Here is a 20,566-nt window from a genome sequence, read left to right as displayed (position 1 = left end):
AGCCAGGGCTGTGGTAGAAAAGCATTAAAAGTTAAAATTATGGTACAGTATACAATTTTTTAGTTCTTTAGAATCCAAAATAAAGTTCATACTATTTCTCAAAAGCATTGAATTCGCTTCAAGTTCATTGTTAACAAGCTGCTGGAAATAAAGAAAATGATCGGCAGCATTTTTGTAAAGATTTCCTAATAGAATATTAAAGTCATTTTAATTTAATCTGGGAGGAAGATAATGATAATGGCTACAAAATAGACCATTGTTCTCATTCTATTACCCATAATGGAATCAAGAAAAACACCATTTTGCTCTCATATTTTTAATCTTTAAAACTCCAGTAAAGTGAATCACATTCAAATTCCCCAGAGGTGAATGTGCTTCCAGAACAGCATTAGGATTAATGCCCACCTGAACACAATGCTATTCCAGAGACCACAATTATAAAACTGAAAAGTCCCAGAATGACAGACAGAAAAAAGATATTTTACCAATTGTTCCTTTGCCATCTCTAGAAAAATGTTAAAAACTTAATGATTCATTCATATGTGACTAAAAACACAAAGAACAGATTCATATACAAAAAGGTGAGCACAGTCTGCAGTCAAGAATTTAGACATCCAATCCAAGTTTACTTAAAGTACTTAGATAATTGAGGTCACAATGCATTTTCAGATGTAATTTTAAAATTTGTGTCTAGAAGAGCCTCTTCTCTCGGTACTCTCCCTGCCTCTGCTCCCTCCCAACACTGTGCCTCAAACATTCTACTATTCCCAATACTCCATGCTCCCTCTCATTTCTGTAGCTTCACACGTGATCATTCCCTCTACCTTAGTGGTCTTTCTTTACCCATGTTTCTCAACCTCTTTTTCATCACTGCCCCCCAAGGAGACATTGTAGACTTTTTCCCTAATCATCCCCCATTAAATATTACAGGATAAAATTTTGTCAGATAAAGTTGAGCTCTGCATAGTCACAGAACATTGTAAAGTTAAGGTTCATTTCACCTGCCAAGCACAATTTTCTCCCCCTTGGGGGCAACACCGCCCCTGTTGACAATGCATGTTCTCTACTCAGTCTAATCCCTGGTCCCCACCACCCTGTCCCAGGCCTTGGCTAACCCCTAGTCCACCTGCCACCTGCAGTTCTCAAGTTAGCCCTGTTTCCTCCAGAAAGCCTTCTCTGATTCCCCATGACAGAGTTCGGTGCTCCTCCTTCCTATGTGCTCCTATTACATGTAATACTTTCCAGTATTTACTCCACATCATTGTAATTTCTCTGTTTGTCTGTATCCTCCCTTAGACCATAAGCTCTATGAGGACTTTGTCTAGTTTGTTCACTGATCTGTGTCTCTAGTAATCGGGTTTCTCCACAGAAACAGAACCAACAGGATGTGTATGTGTATATATAATATTTATATATTATATATAATAAAATGTATTCATATATATATACACACACTGATATATTTTAAGGAATTGGCTCCTGCGATTTACACGGGCTGGCATTTCAAGATCTGCAGAGCTGTCCAGTAGGCTGGAGACCCACGGAAGAGCTGATGCTGCAGCTTGAGTCTGAAGGCAGTCTGGAGGCAGAATTCCCTCTTCCTGGGGGAACCTCAGTCTCTTAAGGCCTTCAACTGATTGGATCAGGCCTACCCACATTACGGAGGGTAATTTGCTTAAAGTCTACTGATTTAAACGTTAATCTCATCTGAAAAATACCTTCACAGGGACATCTAAACTGGTGTTTGACCAAGTATCTGGGTATCATGGCCTAGCCAAGTTGACACATAAAATTAACCATTGCAGAGTAACACAGAGTATTACGTCTAGCACATGGCAAGTTTTCAACAAACATCTGATGAATAAGTGAAAAAACCACACACATTAGGAATGAAGTTATGGTGTTAATTAGCTTAAGTTATGTGAGGTACTTATTGTTTCAGTCAGCTTGAGTTACTTTATGCTTCAACAGCAAATGACCCTAAAATATTGGCAGCTTAAAATCATAAAAGTTTCTTTCTTTTTCATGCTACACATCCACTGAAGGTCAGCTGCTGCTGTGTTCCATGTCACTGTCACTCTGAGACATAGACTGATGAAACTGCCTTATCTGGAGCACTGCCAGTTTCATAGTAGAGGGAAAAAAATTCTTAAAAGTTTCTGCTTAGTTGTACACACCTCACTTCTACTCACATTGAGCAATTCCATGGCTAAGCCTGACATCGACATGGCAGAAATGAAGCCTAGAGGTATAATGAGATAGGTGGTTATTATGGGTTCAGTTCTGTTCCCCCAAAGTTCACATGGTGAACTGTTAACACCTAGTACCTCAGAATGTGACTTTATTTGGAAATAGGTTCACTGCAATGTTATAAGTTGAGGGTATTAGGGTGGGCCCTAATCCAAGACGACTGGTATACTTATAAAAAGGAGAAATTCAGAGACAGACTGCCATACAGGGAGAACGCCACTTGAAGATGAAGATGGAGGTGATGCTGCTACAAGTCAAGGAACGCCAAACATTGCAGCAAATCACCAGAAGTTAGGGGAGAGGTGACGAACAGATTCTTCCTCACTTCCCTCAGAAGGAACCAGCCCTGGCAACACCTTGATCTTGGACTTCTAGCATCCCAAACTGAGATAATACATTTTTGTTCTTTAAGCCACTTCGTTTGTGGTACTTTGTTAAGGCAGCCCGAGGAAATGAGTAAGTGGTGAAAATGTGTAAGACACCCTACAACGTCCAAAGATGTCAAGATTCTGCAGTAGGTGCAAATGCTCACTGTCTAAGAATTGCTTTTCAGAGTGGATCCAGTATTAGGAAATAAACCTGGAATCCCATGGGGAATTAAGTACGAGCCCAGGAGTCTAATTCTATAGGGTCCATACAATTTCTGGACCAGCTAACTCCATGAAGTGGCTTCTGCTCCCAGGTAGGCTAACGCCTGGCATTCATATACTGTCCTGCTATGTTACAAACACAAAACTGCTAGTGAAATAATCAGCACATCTGTTTTTTTTTGAGGCTGAAAAATGCAGTTCTACAGAATCAACAGTAGATGCCACTCCTGGTGGAGATGAGAAAAAGCTTATTGTTATTAAGTCTTTTAAAATGTTTACTGCAATGGTGCTGGAACAACGACAGTTTGGAAAGATGAAAAAAAGAAATACTCCCCAGTATCCTAGAACCCTAGCATACTAAGTTCCAATGGCATATATTTTGAGGACTCTGCCTGTGAGACCTGACGCATTCAGGTGGGATACGACAGTGCAGAACGTTTTCCCAAATGGCGGGTTGAAGCGGGGGAAATCGAGGCTGATAAATCAAGACAGGCTATAAGTCAGGTCTAAAAAAGATAAAAGACTGCAAGACGAGGCCAGAAACAGAAATAGCACAGCTAGTGCTTGGATATGTGAAGAATCGGGCGTGAGAAGCCAAAAGCCTCAGCTACTTCAAGACTAGGCTGGGGCAGAAAGTGAGCACCTGCATAATGGGCACTCCTTTAATATGGTGCCCGGCTGCTGGGGTAGCCAAGACATCCATTACCTTCTAGAGCTATGAGTTAGATATGTATAGTTGTAATCATTTGTAATGTTTTTATATATTTTGCCTTTTCTCTCCAGAGGATCAAACATTTTATGAGTTTTCTTAGTCATCATAAAATTTTCACTTTTAATTAGTAGGTAGTACTTCAGGTTGTTCATGATCACACTTTACTCATTCATTCCCTGATTGTTTGGGTATTCCTTAGCATTACACCACTTCCTAGATGTCTTTTTTGTTTAAATATAGATTTTAAAAAGAAACTTTGTGCATTTTCCCTTTGGAAAGGTAATTTATTGACCCATTACCAGTTTGAGAGTTTCCTAGAAATTTGATTGTTCCCAACATGACTAAAAAGAAACTGTTATACTCTTTCCCAGCTTTGAGGGTAAGAAACATTCCAGTGCATAGATCCTTTGAAGCTCCAAAGCTGTGTTAACCAGATCTCTTAGTCATACAGACAGAGACTCAATCTGAGAGTTTAGGTGAAAAGAACTTATTAGAAAGCTCATGTCAGCATGACAAGGAGAGAAGTACAGCCAGGCTCAAGAGTATGTGAAACCAGAGACCTGAATCTCACTAGGACTCTGCTTCATCTATGTTTCTACCCAATCTTAGCCTTTCTCCACATGAGGCAAGACACAGTCATTCTTCACACTTTCACCACCATAGAGGAATTAAGAGTTGCTTTCTCTGGGTCCAGCTTCAAAACTTCTACGGAAGAGCTCTGAATGGCCCAGCCTTGGCTAACAAACTGGCATTTCCTCCCAAATTTAAAAAGTGCTATATTAAAATGGTTATTAAGAGTATGATGAAAAAATATTACAGAAAACAGCGTAGAGTAAGACTGTCAGAAGTGTAGAGATGATTGACCAAATGATGATGTCTTTTTTTTTGATGATGTCTTTAACGTGCTCACCACCCAGTCAAAAAATGGTCCAGACCTGACTCCCCAAGCCCCGGCCCTTCCAGGTGTGCTCCCTGAGCTGGAACCTGTCAATGCCCCTGGAGAGTATCTCGATAAATATACCAGCACCTATTGAAACACATGGTTGGAATGAGGAAAAGAGTATCTTTCAGAAAAACAGGAGGAAATGCTGTCCTTAGAAGGAGGGAGCATCTCAGGCCACAGCAGTCTGTGAAAGTCTCTCTAAATGGGAAGTCTAATAGGGAGAGTGGTGTGGACACTCTGCCTCTACAGAGAGCTGAAGGTATGGAGCCCAAGCTCCTATTGCTTGAACAGAGTTGGGCGAAAAGCTGACTGGAGAACTAAATTCTAAGGTAAGGGTGAAATTAAGTTTCCTCTTACATGCCAACTCATTGATTACTAGTGACTGCAATCTCATGTCTCACTTATAGTCTAACCACACTGGCTTTCATTCATTCATGCAACACTTATTTACTGAATACTTACAATGTGGAAGGCACTTTTCTGCTTGGGATATATCAGTGAGCGAAACAGACCAAGATTCCCCATTCTCATCGAGCCTTTTTTCTTTCTATGCCTTAAATGCTACAGGTTTGTTCCCAAGTGTCGTAGATTATATTACTCTATATAATTATTCACCCCTCCTTTCCAGTAGGTGAGATTGGCCACGTGATTTGCTCTGGTCAATGGCATGTGAAGGAATGTGACATACACTATGTCAAGGAGAAGCTTTAAACGCTGTTGCGTGGTTTTGCCTGGTCTCTCATTCTTCTGTCTTCTACTAGGAGAAGACCATGTCTCATGTCGGGGCTACTCCTTTAGCCTGGATCCTGGGATAAGAAGACACATAGAGCAGAGCTGCGACCTGAAGCACAGCCACAACTGACTCGTAGCCTACAGGTAACATGAGTGAGAATGGAATGTTTACTGATATGAGCTAACTGACATAACAGCCTTTGCAATCACTGTGTCCTCTGCCTGGAATGCCCCTCTCTTAGATCTGCACACGGCTGGCTCCTTACGTTGTTCTATTCAATACGCTCTCTACTGAAACAGAACTTTCTCAGAGAGGGCTGCCTTAGCATTAGCCATCCCTTCTCTCCTACTAACACCACTGAGAATTTTAGCATGTTTGTCTATTGATGTTTCTTACGACATTCACTACTATTTGAAATTGTTGATCTTGTTAATTATCTGACTCTCTCACTAAAATGAGAACCTCAGAAAACAAGGACTTGTCTTCTTCAGAGCCGTATCTCCAGTCCCTACAATGGGGTATGGGAGGTAATGTGTTCAAAAGTATTTTCTGAACACGTGGATGAAATCCTACCTCTTAGATATCCTCATCTTGAATTACTTCAATGGTATACTGACTCTAATCCATCATTTGCAGTGCTCCCGAGTTATGTACGTAAAACACAGATTAGGGGTTGCTACTATCTTGCTCGCAAATCTCCAGTGACTCCTCAATCTATGGATTGGAATTCAAATTCCAGCCTGCCATTCAAGTCCCTGAATCTATGTCCAGCCTTCTCCCCGACCAGGCACCCTGTTACATAAAGTGATTCGATAGCAGAGGACCACCTGCCACTCTCTGATAGGGTGTGTCTAGTTCCCATAATTTTCGTTGAGTTCTTTCCTGTTTGATATGATCTTCTCCATCATCCCCAATGTAGTAGGCTCAGAAATGATCTCCCCAAAGATATCTGCATCCTAATCCCTGGAACCTGTGAAAGTGACCTTATATGGCAACACATACCCTCATATCCTAATGGATGTGATTAGATGAAGGATTTTTTTTTTTTAAAGATTGGCACCCGAGTCAACATCTGTTGCCAATCTTTTTTCTTCTTTTTTTAATTTCCCTTCTTCTTCTCCCCAAAGCCCCCCAGTACATAGTTGTATATTCTAGCTGTGAGTGCCTCTGGTTGTGCTATGTGGGACGCTGCCTCAGCATGGCCTGATGAGCAGTGCCATGTCCGCGCCCAGGATTCGAACCAGCAAAACCCTGGGCCACCGAAGCGGAGCACATGAACTTAACCACTCGGCCATGGGGCTGGCCCCTAAATCAAGGATCTTCAGATGGGGAGATTACTTTGAATTATCCAGGTGGGCCCTAAATGTAATAACAGGTACCCTTAAAAGAAGGAGGCAGAGGGAGCCTATACACACACAGAGAAGGCCCCTCGAAGACGGAGCAGAGAGAGATATGAAGATGCTGGCCATAAATAAAGATTAGAGTGATGTGACCATAAACCAAGGAATGCCTGCAGCCACCAGAAGCTGGAGCTGGAGGAGGAAAGGAATGGATTCGCCCCTAGAGCCTCTGGAGGGAGTGTGGCCCTCTGACGCCTTGATTTTGGATTCTGGTCTCCAGAACTGTGACAGAAGACATTTCTGTTGTTTTAAGCTGTCAAGTTTGTGGTAATTTTTTATAGCAGCCACAGCAAACTAATGCATCCACCTATTTAAGCACAGTCTACCCAACAAGATATACATTAGATCGAATGTCTAAGGAATGTTCTCAGATCCCCAGTTACAAGTAATCTTTTCTTCCCCTGTTCTCCCCTAGATCTCTTTCCTTCTACCTTCCCAGTTTCGATGGTACGTGTGCACGTCTGTGTTTAGGTTTTCTTTTAGAACCTGAACTTTGTCTCATTTCTCATATCTTTCAGGTAGCCTAGAAAAAAAGTATACATATATTTGCACATATATCTAAATCTTTATGTTCATATATTAGATTCTCAGTAAAATATATTTATTGAATTAACAATAATCTTGCTTAGGGACCTACAGTACAGTGATGAAAAGCATTAACAGTCTGAGTAAAGAAAATTACTAAACCCTTCTAAACCTACATTTCCTTATCGGTAAATTGGAGATAAAAATGGTACTTACAATATAGGACAGTTACAAGGATGAGATATCATAAAAACGCTTAGTGCAGTAGCACATGGTGAACACTCAAATATTGCTTGACTTAAAAAAATCTATTACGCTATTCTAAGAAATCAGCATAAGTCACCCCAAAATATGCCACTTTCATATAAGGACATTTTGAGCTGAAGGTAATAAGCAGCAGACACAAGAAAAACTCTGCCTCCTCCTCTCTACTAGGGTAGGCAGGACATTTTTAATCACCAAAGACATTTCTAGACTCTTATCAGCTGAGACAGCACCAGAGGAATCTATACAATCAAGCTTATTAAAACAACCCTACCTTTCACTCCTAAACTCCTTTTCCTTTGTCTTGTCACTTCTCTACAAATTTACTGCTCTTTGTTAAGTTGCTATAGAAGCCCAAGTTCTTACCACCCCTTTGAGTCACTCATAACTGAGTTCTCCTGTGTTTATTATGTGCAATGCACATGTTAATGAAATCTGTTTTTACTCTTGTTTTAATCTGTCTTTTTGTCAGTCTAATTCTCAAGGCCTCAGCTAGAAAACCTAGGAGGGTAGAGGAAAAAGTTGTCTATTTTCATCCTCCATAATACCATTCAGTGGGCTGAAATATCTCTTAAATAGTTGTCAGATGAGTCACAAAATGAGAGAAAGTATTTACAATACCTATATCTTACAAAAGACTTTTATTTATTTATTTCTGAGGAAGATTCACCCTGTGCTGACATCTGTTGACAATCTTCCTCTATTTTGTATGTGGGTCACTGCCACAGCATAGCCGCTGCTGAGGGGTGTAGGTCTGTGCCTGGGAAGTGAACCTGGGTTGCCAAAGCAGAGTGTGCCAAACTTACCACTAGGCCATGGGGCCAGCCCCAAGACTTTTATTTAGAAGATAACCTCTTGCTGTACAATCTGGCAATCAACTCCTTGGTATTTTACCCAAAAGAGTTGAAAAATTATGTCCATATAAAATCCTACACATGGATGTTTATAGCAGCTTTATTCGTAATTGCCAAAACTTGGAAGCAACCAAGAGGTCCTTCCGTAGGTGAATGGATAAATAAGCTGTCGTACATCCAGACAACGGAATATTATTCAGTGCTAAAAAGAAATGAGCTATCAAGCTTTGAAAAGACATGGAGGAACCTTAAATGCATATTCCAAAGTAAAAGAAGCCAATCTGAAAAGGCTACATACTTTATGACTCCAACTATATACATTCTAGAAAAGGCAAAATCATGGAGACAGTGAAAAGATCAGTGGTTTCCAGGAATTAGGGGGAGGAGGGATGAATACATAGACAGAGGACTTTTAGGGCAGTGAAACTATTCTGTATGATACTATAAAGGCAGATTCATGTCATTATACATTTCTCAAAACCCACAGAATGTACACCACCAACCGTGAACCCTAACATAAACTATAGACTTTGGGTGACAATGATGTGTCAGTGTAGGTTCAATGTTTGTAGCAAATGTACCAGTCTGGTGGGGGATGTGGATAACGGGGGAGGCTATGCATATGTAGGGGCAGTGAGTAAATGGGAACCGCTCAATTTTGCTCTGAACCTATAATGCTCCAAGAAAATAAACTCTATGAAAAAATTAAAGATTCTTTAAAAACTGAAAAAAAAGAGCTGCCAGGGTACTCGAAAATCATGTCTTTTTTCTCCCTTTGGACAAAATGCTCCTCAAGCAAGCAGATATTAACAGAACTATCTCATAGATTTTAGATGTTTTCCAAGGTGTGACTATATATCCAAAAAGCCAGACAAATTACATTCTTTCGCCACTAGATGGCATAGGAAAACAACAGAATGTACCTGTAATGGTAGAAGAACCGAAAGTAAAACTCAGAAGTGGACATGCAAAGTAGGGACAGAAAAATCCAATCATAATGAACTCAGAGGAGCACATATTTACCTGGAACTTTCCTCTCTTTTTTTTTAAATTTATTTATTTTTTTTTTGGAGGATTAGCCCTGAGCTAACATCTGCCACCAATCCTCCTCTTTTTTTGCTGAGGAAGACTGGCCCCGAGAGAACATCCATGCCCACCTTCCTCTACTTTATATGTGGGATGCCTGCCACAGCATGGCTTGACAAGCAGTGTGTACGTCCACACCTGGGATCCGAACCGGCAAACCCCCGGCTGCCGACGCGGAATGTGCGAACTTAACTGCTGCGCCACCAGGCGGGTCCCCTACCTGGAACTTTTAAGCGACACATGTTTAGTTGCTTTACTTTATAATTACTGTGCCTGATATGTTGTAGTTATTTGATACTTGTTGACTAAACAAATGAGTGAAGGGGAAGGAATTTTGATCCCCTCTGAGAGATATATTGTAGAAAAAAATGTGTACTTCAATGGAAAACTAAGCAGTGGCTATAGCACACCCTTACAGGGCTGATTCTGGCAGGGCTAGCACTGGTCTTTGACTCATTTGCACCTTTGTAAACCAAGGTAACTGACAGGCATGCAAACTCTGCTCCTAGAGTTTTGATGGACTTCCCTCCACCCTGTGCAAAAACCAGTTTTGACTTTATTTGCATTCAATTTCTCCACTGCATATAAATTTGTGCTTTTCAACTTTTCCTTTGAACTGGTTATAACTTCTGCTTTGTTCTCTCCTATCAATAAAATAAAAAGGTGACCTTGCCATAATCAATCCACTTTTTGCTCGTCTACCTTCTTTGTTCCCACTTCCTTCTGCCTATAAAAGTCTTTCATTTTGCACAGTTCCTCAGAGCTCCTTTCTACCTGCTAGATGGGACGCTGCCCGACTCCAGAATCACTGAATAAAGCCAACAAGATCTTTAAAATTTACTCAGATGAATTTTGTTTTTTAACATTGGAAACAAGGGTTTCTCTAACCTTGAGCTCTGACAGAACAGGTAAATATGCAGCCGGAATACCTGGAAAGAGAGTCAGGTCAAGAAAAAAACAGTCTGATTTATTCTCTTTGAAAACTGAGTTCAAGCAAAGATCTGATGTGAGTAAGCTGGTAGGCAGTGAGTTTACTGCCCCCACTCAAATTCATAGGAGTGAGCCCTTCTGGGTTTCTAGACTGTGTAATCCGATTCACCTTCCCCCACCCCCAAACCAATCAGAATAGCTCATAGAAATTAGGGTTGGAGACTGACAGGCAGGTACTTTCTGCCAGGCACTTAAACCAAGAAGAGGTGTAAAGCAAGATTTGGGGCGAGCCTGTACACAGTCCCTCACAGACCTGCCAAGCTCTGTGCTCTGTAATAGATGCCTACATTCTAATTAAAATTAAAATATTCAAGCTTGTTTAATGCAAAGAGCTTTCAAGCCAGGGAGATCTTAGTTCAAACTTAAATAACAAAACTCCTGTGTGATAGTAGGCAGGTTACTGAAACTGTTTCCTCATTTATTAAAAAGGAAAATGAATGCCTACTCCATGCAATTGTTATGATGATTAAATGAGTTAAATTCATAGTGGAAAAGATTCTCTCAGATACAAGAAGGTTGAAGACAATCGTGCACTGCATAATTATGTTTTGGACAACAACAGACCCCATATATGACAGGGGTCCCGTAAGATTAGTATCATATAACCTAGGTGTGTACTATGCTGTACCATCTAGGTTTGTGTAAGTACACTCTGATATTTGCACAAAGACAAAATCGCCTAACAGTTCTCAGAAGGTATCCCTGCTATTAAGGATGAATGACTGTAACTTTACACTGACGAGAGATTTTCACGTATGGAGGTATATGGGGTAACTATTCCCATTCAAAACTGATTCAATTAAAAAAGCCTGGCTTATGGCCTATCAAACATACATTGTACATCAGCTTAACCATTAAAGCAAAGAATGCATACTTCCCTTCCTCCCCTCTATTGGTAACGCCTGGATTAGTCCCTTTGTTGACATCATGGTCATGTTGACCTGCTAATTTGCAACTGAATATCTCTTTGAAAATTTGATGAAAACTTATCCTGGGTGTGTTTAATGTATGTTCTTCGTTCTACAAAGATATAAGACTGTACTGAAAACCAACCTCCTCCAGAATGCCTTCCAGGCCTTCCCAGGTTATAATTCTCACTCTGGCTCATAATAAACTCACCCCAATTTTGATTTATAGGTTGGTTATGGATTCTTTGTGTTGACAACACCAAAGCAGGTAAGAGGATGTGGGTATGGACTAAATCTACAACAGATAACGTTTTTCACATCAAAAAAGAGGGCTGTGATTTCTTTAGGGAAGGACAGATTGAAAGAGAAGGGAAAGTTTTTGTCCTAATTGCTATATAATAAATGTTTTTGTGCTTTTCTCGTGGGCATGTAAATTCAAGAAGACCTTTTTAAAAAAAAGAATAATAATAGGCAATTTTTTAGAACAGTTTTAGGTTCACGGCAAAATTGAGCATAAAGTTCAGAGAATTATTCCCATAATACCCCCCTGCCACCCCCACAGACTCCCCAGCCAACATCCCCTCAGAGTAGTCCATTTGTTAAAATAGATGAAGCAACACTGTCACATCATTATCACCCAGCACCCACAGTTTATATTTAGGTTTTGATGAGGATCAAGGCTGCCACAGGGAGAAAAGCTCAAGGCATCCTGCCCTACATACCAAACTATATCATCCTCCAGCCAGCATAGGATGTCCTGACCTGATCCGATCTGATTCTTATCCAAAGTTATAGGCCCACCCAATAATCAGACCCCACATGCGCGATTACCATTTTAATGACTTTTTTTTTAAAACATAATCTTTCCTTTATCTTGTAAAGAGATAACTCACATACCTATGCCTTATAAATTTAGCCCTACCTCAACCCATTGCAGCTCTTCACTGCCCATGGGTCCTGTCCCATGCTACTTCATGCTATTCTCTGAAAAAAAGAGCACTGGGGCTGGCCCCGTGGCTGAGTGGTTAAGTTCGTGCACTCAGCTGCAGGTGGCCCAGTGTTTTGTTGGTTCGAATCTTGGGCGCAGACGTGGCACTGCTCATCAAACCACGCTGAGGCAGCGTCCCACATGCCACAACTAGAAGGACCCACAACGAAGAATATACAACTATGTAGGAGGGGGCTTTGGGGAGAAAAAGGAAAAAAATAAAATCTTTAAAAAAAAAAAAAAGAAAAAGAAAAAAAGAGCACTACCATCAGACCTTGAGAGTCCAAGAAATCTTTCTTTGGACTCCTCGGCTTGCCAAGCCCGCATCACTTTTACTCTTGGTGTTCTATGTAAATGTGTTACATGTACCAACCATTATAGTATCACACATAATAGTTTCCCTGAGAATTCCTATTTAGGAAGGCTATTTTAAGGATAAGCAGACAGGAAGCTATTAATGGAAGAAGAGGAGAAAACCAAAGGGCTAAGAATTACAATCTGAATGACTAAACCTTAAATGAAGACTAGACCAAAAAAGGGTGACACTATCAGATAGTGGGAGTTGGCGCTCCATGAGATCTCTCGAAAACAATGACTCCTTCCTTCTTTCCATGCTTCTTCTTCCCTTCCTTCCTTCTATCTTTCTCTTCCTGTCTCTCTCTCATCTATCTATTAATTTGTTCTCTGGCTTTGTGGCACCAGAGGATTATATAAATTTTATCTCCCAGTTTCTATACCTTTAAGATCTAAGTGCTAAAATAGGGGATAGATAGTGATTTTCATCCTGGGTGCCTCTTATTCTTTTCTTGCTTTATAGCAGTAATTGTTTTCTTAACATTTAAAATATTATTTATTTAAAATTACAGAAGCAATAAAAATGAAACTTTTTTGGTAAGAAAAGCAAATGATCCAGATAAAGTGCAGCCATCCCCCATTATGTTCCCTTCCTCAGAGGTAACTTGTAGAGTAAGTTTTCAATTTTAATGATGGTATGGATGAGAAGAATTTTCCAGTGAAAAAACAGGTTTACAGTAAATAGTCTGGCTGGTTCTAGTAAGCCTTTCTTGATTTAAACTTATCACTACTACTCTTGATACACTGATCATCTGCTTTTATCATTTGCCCAACAGCAGGAAGAATACTTATTTACCTGCGTGACTATTTAACTGCAAAGACTCTGATAAATAGGAAAGTAGGGACTTTTCTGACGTGGTTGTCAAAGATGGACAGCGTTGAATTCTGTCTCAGACAATCTGCAGATTTGAATAATGAACTGTCAGTGGTTCTTACCCGGGATGTACATCCAGAATCACCTGCAATACACTCCAGATGAATCAGATTCTCTTATGATGGGTCCTGGGCATGTACATTCTAACAGAGCTCTGCAGCTAATGGTTCTGCACACAAGCAGCCTCAATTTTGTACTGTGGCTTCATGTGACAACCCTACGTGACTGCACCCACTGCCTGGCTTCAACCAACTTCTCTGCATGGAGGAGGACCTGGACCAAGGTAGTCAGGGTGGTATCAAGAGGAGACAGAATTCAAGGCGTTTACAAGGTAGAAGTTATAGTGTTTATGTGTACAGGAAGAAGTTGATGATGGTTTTTATAAAAATTTCAAACCTATATAAAAGTTGAGAGATTACAATTAGGTTGAACAATTTCAAACTGGCAACATTCACCCATTTTTGACCTACAAAAATAACAAGTTCATATGATTCAACATAATACAAAACACTCATATACATGTTACCTAGATTCAAATTATCAGGATTTTGCCTCTTTTGCTTAATCTCTCTCCTTTTTCTTTTTGTTTTTTATTGATGACTAGTTCTAAAGCAAATCTGAGAGCTTAAGTCATTTTACAGCAATATACTTGGTATACATATCTAAAAAATATTGACATTTTCTTATACAACTTCAATGTCATTATCATATCAATTAATAATAATTCCTTGGTATCATCTAATACTCAATCCACATTCATATTTCTCCAGTTGTCTTTAAAAATGTCTTTTTACACTTTGATTGGACCAAGTTCCTCAACAAGGTCCACACATCATGTTACTGGTTGTGGTTCTTAAGCCTCTTTTCGTCCCAGAGCAGTCCCTCTGAAACACTCCATCCCACTTTTCCCCCATGCCACTTGTTGAAGAAAACGGGTCAGTTACCCACCCTGTGGTTATGAACCACATTCTAGATTTGTTTGCTTTTCCATGTCACATAACCTGGTCCTCAATCTGCCATATTTCCTATAAACTGGAAGTCACGGGGCCTGCACTTATAGTCACTATACTATCCTTTCTTGAGTATACAGAGCCAGCTCTTTAGACCGCTCAAACTAGACAGAGGTGAGTGTAGTATTCTGGTTATGCCACTTACAAGCTGTGTGACCTTGAGCAAGTTACTAAACCTATCTAAGCTTCCACTCTCTCATTTGTGAAACAGAAAGATAACAATTCCTAACTTGAAAAGTTTTGTAAAGATAAGATAAGATAATGAATACACAATGCCCAGCACTAGTCCTGATACAGACAGGCAAGCAGTTGCTCAGTGAATGTCAGTTCTAGCCAATGAAAGAGACGACCTCAGTTTACATAACAGAAATATTCACTCCCACAAAATACTTATAAAGTATTTGAAAAATTCCATCTTTTTTTGACATAGCAGAATATGTACAATATGTAAGTGATTAAGCAATACCTACAGCAGAAGTAGAGAGTCCCAGGATTTTTGAAGAATAAATTGTCTTCAGGAATTTAGTTCTACTTTCAAGGGAGCCGAGTCTCCTCTGGGCCAAAACTATGCTACAGGATAAAGAAAAGTTTTTAAAAGGAGTAAATGTGTAATATTTACATCACTATCAGACACCTGCAGCTAACTGACAGATCACCAGCTTATATAAAATATATATATAAGTTTTTGATAGGTGTTTTCTGTGATATAATCTCATCACCAGAATCATTCAAATCATTCTAATAGACTCCTCATTACCTTATACAAATTTATGCATATGCCATTTTAAACTAGGGATCTGAAAGGATACTGTGAATTAAAAAAATTAGGCTCTATTTAGTCAACTGCACTAAACTACAGTAAGTAAAAGTTCCATTTCTCACAGCTGTAAAATCCAGAATATTTCAATCTAAGAAGTACTCAGATTTCAGAATTGTCTGGATAACAGTCACTAGTAAAAGCACAATTTGTAGTAGTAAATTAAAGTTTTTAGAAACAGATTATTTAGAAAATGAGGGGCTGGTCCCATGGCAAGTGGTTAAGTTCACGTGCTCTGCTTCAGCAGCCCAGGGTTCACCGGTTTGGATCCTGGGCACAGACCTACACACTGCTCACCAAGCCATGCTGTGGTGGCGTCCCACGTAGAAGAACTAGAATGACCTACAACTAGGATATACAACTATGTATTGGGGCTTTGAGGAGAAAAAAGAAAAAGAGGAAGATTGGCAACAGATGGTAACTCAGGACCAAGCTTCATCACTGAAAAAAAAAAAGAAAGAAAAGAAAATTATTTTAGAAGGATTATGGTAAGTCCTTGATAAATATAAAAAACATACGAAAGAATCTTAGGTTATTTTCTGAAATAATACTTCCCTCAACATTTCCATAGATAGCTAGGAAGCCATTTCAATAGATTCCAGTTACATAATAGGTGTGCATTCTGAATTACTTTTCCACCTGTAGGGATATCATCAATCATGGGTAAATGGAGGAAGATCAAAGCAATAGGAAATTCTATTATTATACTGCCACTTAGAAGTAGAAGAAAACTCAGCTTTCTAAAAATGTTCAGGTAAACAGAATCATCTCATAGGGTTTTACTCTGAGTGTTCTGTCAGTGAATGGCATTTCCTCTATCTCTAATAGTTAAACTTTAGAAAAAGAGCTATACTCTATGGATTCAAAGGGACCACTGAAGCTAGCTATGAATCTCTTTAAGTTCCCAAAATGTTAAGGCTTCAGAAAGCACTGGATGTGAAAAGCAATATATTGGAAGTTTATTAAAAAGTGAAATATAAAATCCTCACCTTGTCAATAAAACCTCAGCTTAATTGACAGCCTCTTACTCATTCTACATCACATCAGCCTTTTTGTGTGTGTGTGTGAGGAAGATTGGCATTGAGCTAACAATCTGTTGCCAATCTTGCTCTTTTGCTCAAGGAAGATTGCTGCTGAGCTAACATCTGTTGCCAGTCTTCCTCTATATGTATGTGGGTTGCCGCCATAGCATGGCCACTGACGAGTGGTGTATGTCTGCGCCTGGGAACCGAAGGGGCTGCCGAAGTTGAGTATGTCGAACTTAACCACTAGGCCACGGGGCCAGACCCTAAAAACAGGTTTCTATCCTCAGACAAGTCACTGACTCTTGTTGAACCTCAGTTTCCCCATGTTCCAAAACAAATGAATCATTAGTTTGAAGGCAATCTCAGAAGGTACTGTAAGTCACTGGGTGGTCAGCGTGACCTCAAACTGCAGCTCTTGGGAGATTTCACCCCACTGAGGGTGAGCCATGCCCTCTGGCCACCAGGCCATTCTCCTTAGGGAACTGACACTAAATCCACCTGCTTTCATCTGGAAATTCCAAAGCATTCTCTCCCCTACCTGTCTTCTACAGCACATTACCTCTGAATGCAATGTACTACCTGGCAACTGACCCAGCTCTTCACTTCTTTTCCACTTTCCAAACCTTCCACTGTGTCTTTTGAAACAGCTGCACCATAATCAGCAAATTCCATTATAACTTTATGTTCTCACAGGGTTCTTGCTTTACTCAAACCTTACTGTTCCCTGAAGATACCACATCCATCTTCTGCTGTGTTGGCTTTTTCTTATACGCCCCACCTACCTCTTGCTGTCCATTTCCCATTGCAAGATTATTAGTTCCCTCCTCTGCCTCACTGATGTTCTTTTGACCTGGTGATAACGCCTGGTCATTCATTAAGGACTGTGTCATTAGGCACACAGCTTTCTCCTCAACTCAAAGGACTGTGATCATCCCAGGTAATTTCAATGTCTTCAGAGATAACCCTTCCAACAACTGACACATCCCCATGTCCACTGAGCTTCTAATCCATTTCACCTTAGTCACTCTCTCCTACCGTCACACCCTGCACTTTGCCATAACCTCAATCTGGTCTAATTCCAAAGTAATTAACTGAAGCAATCTGCTCTTTGACCATAAACTACTGTCCTTTCAATTTGTGTAATTATTCCAACTATTGCTGTTCTTCAATATCACCAAGATCTCTAAGAGGTTGCCTCTCCTTTTCCCAATCAGCCCTCATCTTTTATTTTCCAGTTTAGATGCCAGTTCTACCATCCCAATAAGGTTCTTGACAATGCTCTAACCACCCCTCCCACCCCAAGTCTGTCTTTTCATCTGTTTTAAAAATCCTCACCCTGGATGAACTCAGTTAAAGTCTGTTTCTCCTACGGTCCAAGAAGCTGTGGACTGCTGGAGAAAGTCACGCAGGCTACGACTGGTTTCACCACAAGTTCATGGGCATTAATCTCAAACTGACCCCCAACACTCTCCAGCATTTCTACTATATTTTATAGGTGAAGGATGGCAGAATATGCATCTCAAAATATGCCACTTTGGCCTAATGATTAATTTGAGCTAAAGCAGCAGAGGCAAAAGGGGCAATCCTTATCTCCCCCTTTCTCCTGAAAACAGTAGATGAAATTCCCATGTGAAAGATGCCCTCCCTGTACCAGGAGAAAAGAGACATTCTTAGACAGGGAGTTGAGGCTGAGAAGGCTGTATAAACAGACTTTGTTAGAATAATTCTTATCCTCTTTAGCCTCCTCATACATTTCAGGTACTTTTCCACAATTGTCTCTCTTGGTTCAAGCTGGTATAAAAGCATTTGGTTTTGCCACTTCTTTGGGTCTTCATTTTCTTATGAAATCTTCTGTGTCACATAGAACTTATAATCAATTTGTGTGCTTTTCTCCTGTCTTATGTCACTTTAATTCTCAGGCCCAGTTGAAAACCCTAAGAGGACAGGCAATATTCTCTCTTATAGTCCAGGATGATTATTTTAATTTTTTTCCCCGCACCACTCTAACCTAAAACCCTCTTTAGTCAAAGCAGATGATCTTGTTTCCTCTCACAGAGAAAACAGAAGGCATCAGATGGGAACTCTCTCAAGGTAAACACCAAACCTAAAAAATCCTTTTATCTTCCTTCCTATTATAGGAAAGGAAGTGACCCTGCTACAAAAGGATGGTCCGCCCTCCCACACTCACAGCTCATTCTCGCCCACCTCTGCAGAGACCCTGCTCCACTGACTGTTACCTTTTTCTCCTATAGAGTCAGTCAGCTTCCCTTGCTCAAGACTCTGCCAGTTGAAAAAACAATAAAAACAAACAAAAAATACAGATAAAAAATAAAACTCTTGACTCTACCTTCTCCTCCCTGTTGCTCATCTCTTCAAATCAAAACTTTCCTTGTTACTTACTTTCTTTCGAAAGCAAAACTTTTAAAAAGATATCAATTTATGGACCACCCCAGTAGCCTAGTGGTTAAGTTTGGCACACTCCGCTTAGGCGGGCTGGGTTCGGTTCCCGGGCACAGATCTACATGACTCATCTGTCAGTGGCCATGCTGTGGTGGCACCTGAAATTAAAAAAACAAAGCAGGAAGACTGGCAACAGATGTTAGCTCAGGGTGAATCTTCCTCAGCAAAAAACGAAAAGGAAAAAGGTATCATTTTATTAGCTGTCTCCTTGTCCTCAATCTATACTCAACCTAGTACAATCTGACTTTTATACTCATTACTCCACAGAGGCAGCTCTTTCTCAAGTCGATTTTGACCTCTGTATTGTTAAATCCAGGAGACATTTCACAATTCTCACTTTCCTGGAGCAATCTGCAGCTTTAGATACCGCTGGACAAGCTGTGTCTCATCCCAGAAACAGCCCGTAGAAACAGTATGTAGAAACATCCTACAATCCCACATTTTCCTCTTCCTTCTCCCCCAACCTACCATGAAACGAGGGTACTCCTCAGCACCCAGATCTGGGCTCTCTTTCCTTCTCCCTCATTACTGTCTCACTAGGTAATCTCATCATGGAAGGCATTGTGGGGGCATCAGTGAAAAAACAGCTTCAGAGAAATCTAAGCAGGCTGCTAGATACAGATTCAGAACCTCTGCAGCTATTTTTCTTCTGTACTTTAAACAATTTTTTGAGCAGGACTTTCCTAACGCAATTAACGTCCCAAATGTATATTCACCAATAAGCTAAATAAAAAAAAAAATCTGGATGCCACTGAAAAGTTGGAAGAAAATCAAAAGGTAAATGGTTTTTAATTCTAAATAATATCTTCACTATAGTTTTCTAGTTTCTCCATAAAAACAATGTTCTGCGAAGAAAATCAGGCAACTGTGAATCAGGGTGACCTAGTAAACCTGATTATGGCATATTATACATAAGATAAACTCCATATTCAGATATGCATGATCAGTAGAACAATAAACTGCCTATTTATAATCATTGGAGTAGACTGTTTAAAGGATACGTGGCATATTTGGAGCGACCAGATATTGAGAAGACTGACGAACTGTTGCAGGCAGATTCAGAGTAAAAGGTAAGCAAAGCAAAGCGAGATGTAAAAGTTTGAACACTGGACTTAAGCCACAGGATCAACTTATAACCACTGCGCATACGGGGAGGAGGTGGGAGGGGCTTTCTCCGGAGGGAGGCAGGGCGGCCGAGGGGCGGAGGCCTGCAGGGCTCAGGTCCTGCGCACCGTGAGCGAAGCCTTCTGACGGCTGGTCTGCAGCCTGGCGAGAGCGGAGCCGGCTGCCCCAAGTCTCCTCGCGCAGCCCCGGGGCCGCGAGCCGGAGAGACGACTGCACGAGCCTGCAGCTGCTCGGACTCCAGAGGCAGATGGGACTGCTCTTCTCTTTTCTCTAAAAACTGCGGATTCCACTAAGCTTCACTTACGTGGCAAGTTAACAGCCTCTGTTTCCTCTTTTATTAAAAATCCTGTTAAGGATGAACTGGGGACGGCGTTACCTTCCCACACTGTCTTCAAAATGCCAAAACTGCCGAGGGGCAGACGATGACCGGGGTCCGGGGTCCGACCCTAGAAGGCCAGTCACCTCGGTGGCACTCTCTCCAGAGGACACGCTGTCATTCCCGCGCGGACCCTCTGCAGCCGCCGCCGCCGTCCGCCAGGGCTCGGGGCAGGGACCCCGCCCCAGGCCTCGGCCGAGGCCTGAAGGAAACGCGGCCCCGGCTCTGCTCCCGCCCCGCCCGGCGCGCCGCTCCAGCAGGGGCCCCTGCCCTCCTCGCTGC

At 40.9% G+C, this 20,566-nt stretch overlaps 1 protein-coding gene across 13 annotated transcripts in view; it reads right to left on the bottom strand.

Moving 5' to 3' along the window:
* KYAT3 (kynurenine aminotransferase 3) overlaps positions 1-20,566 on the bottom strand; it is a 54,370-nt gene that overhangs the window by 33,416 nt on the left and 388 nt on the right. For 2 of the 13 annotated variants that reach the window (XM_070267336.1, XM_070267327.1), the window contains exons 2-3: positions 15,596-15,937; positions 14,952-15,051 (exon numbers count right to left, since the gene is read on the bottom strand). The exons of 1 other annotated variant lie outside the window; for it this stretch is intronic. Coding sequence is in view for 8 of the 12 variants with exons in the window: in XM_070267327.1 (XP_070123428.1) it covers positions 14,952-15,051; positions 15,596-15,603 (108 nt within the window). In the remaining 4 variants the exon portion in view is untranslated. Of the gene's footprint in view, positions 1-4,957; positions 6,627-14,951; positions 15,052-15,595; positions 15,938-18,670; positions 18,882-19,251; positions 19,944-20,015; positions 20,553-20,566 lie in introns of those variants that run through there. 10 more of the 13 variants (XM_070267332.1, XM_070267331.1, XM_070267330.1 and 7 more) reach the window with 10 other exon arrangements.

This window comes from Equus caballus, chromosome 5 (assembly GCF_041296265.1).
Source record: "Equus caballus isolate H_3958 breed thoroughbred chromosome 5, TB-T2T, whole genome shotgun sequence".
In the NCBI taxonomy this organism is placed as follows: Eukaryota; Metazoa; Chordata; class Mammalia; order Perissodactyla; family Equidae; genus Equus; species Equus caballus.
This window is presented reverse-complemented; position numbering and strand designations above follow the sequence as displayed.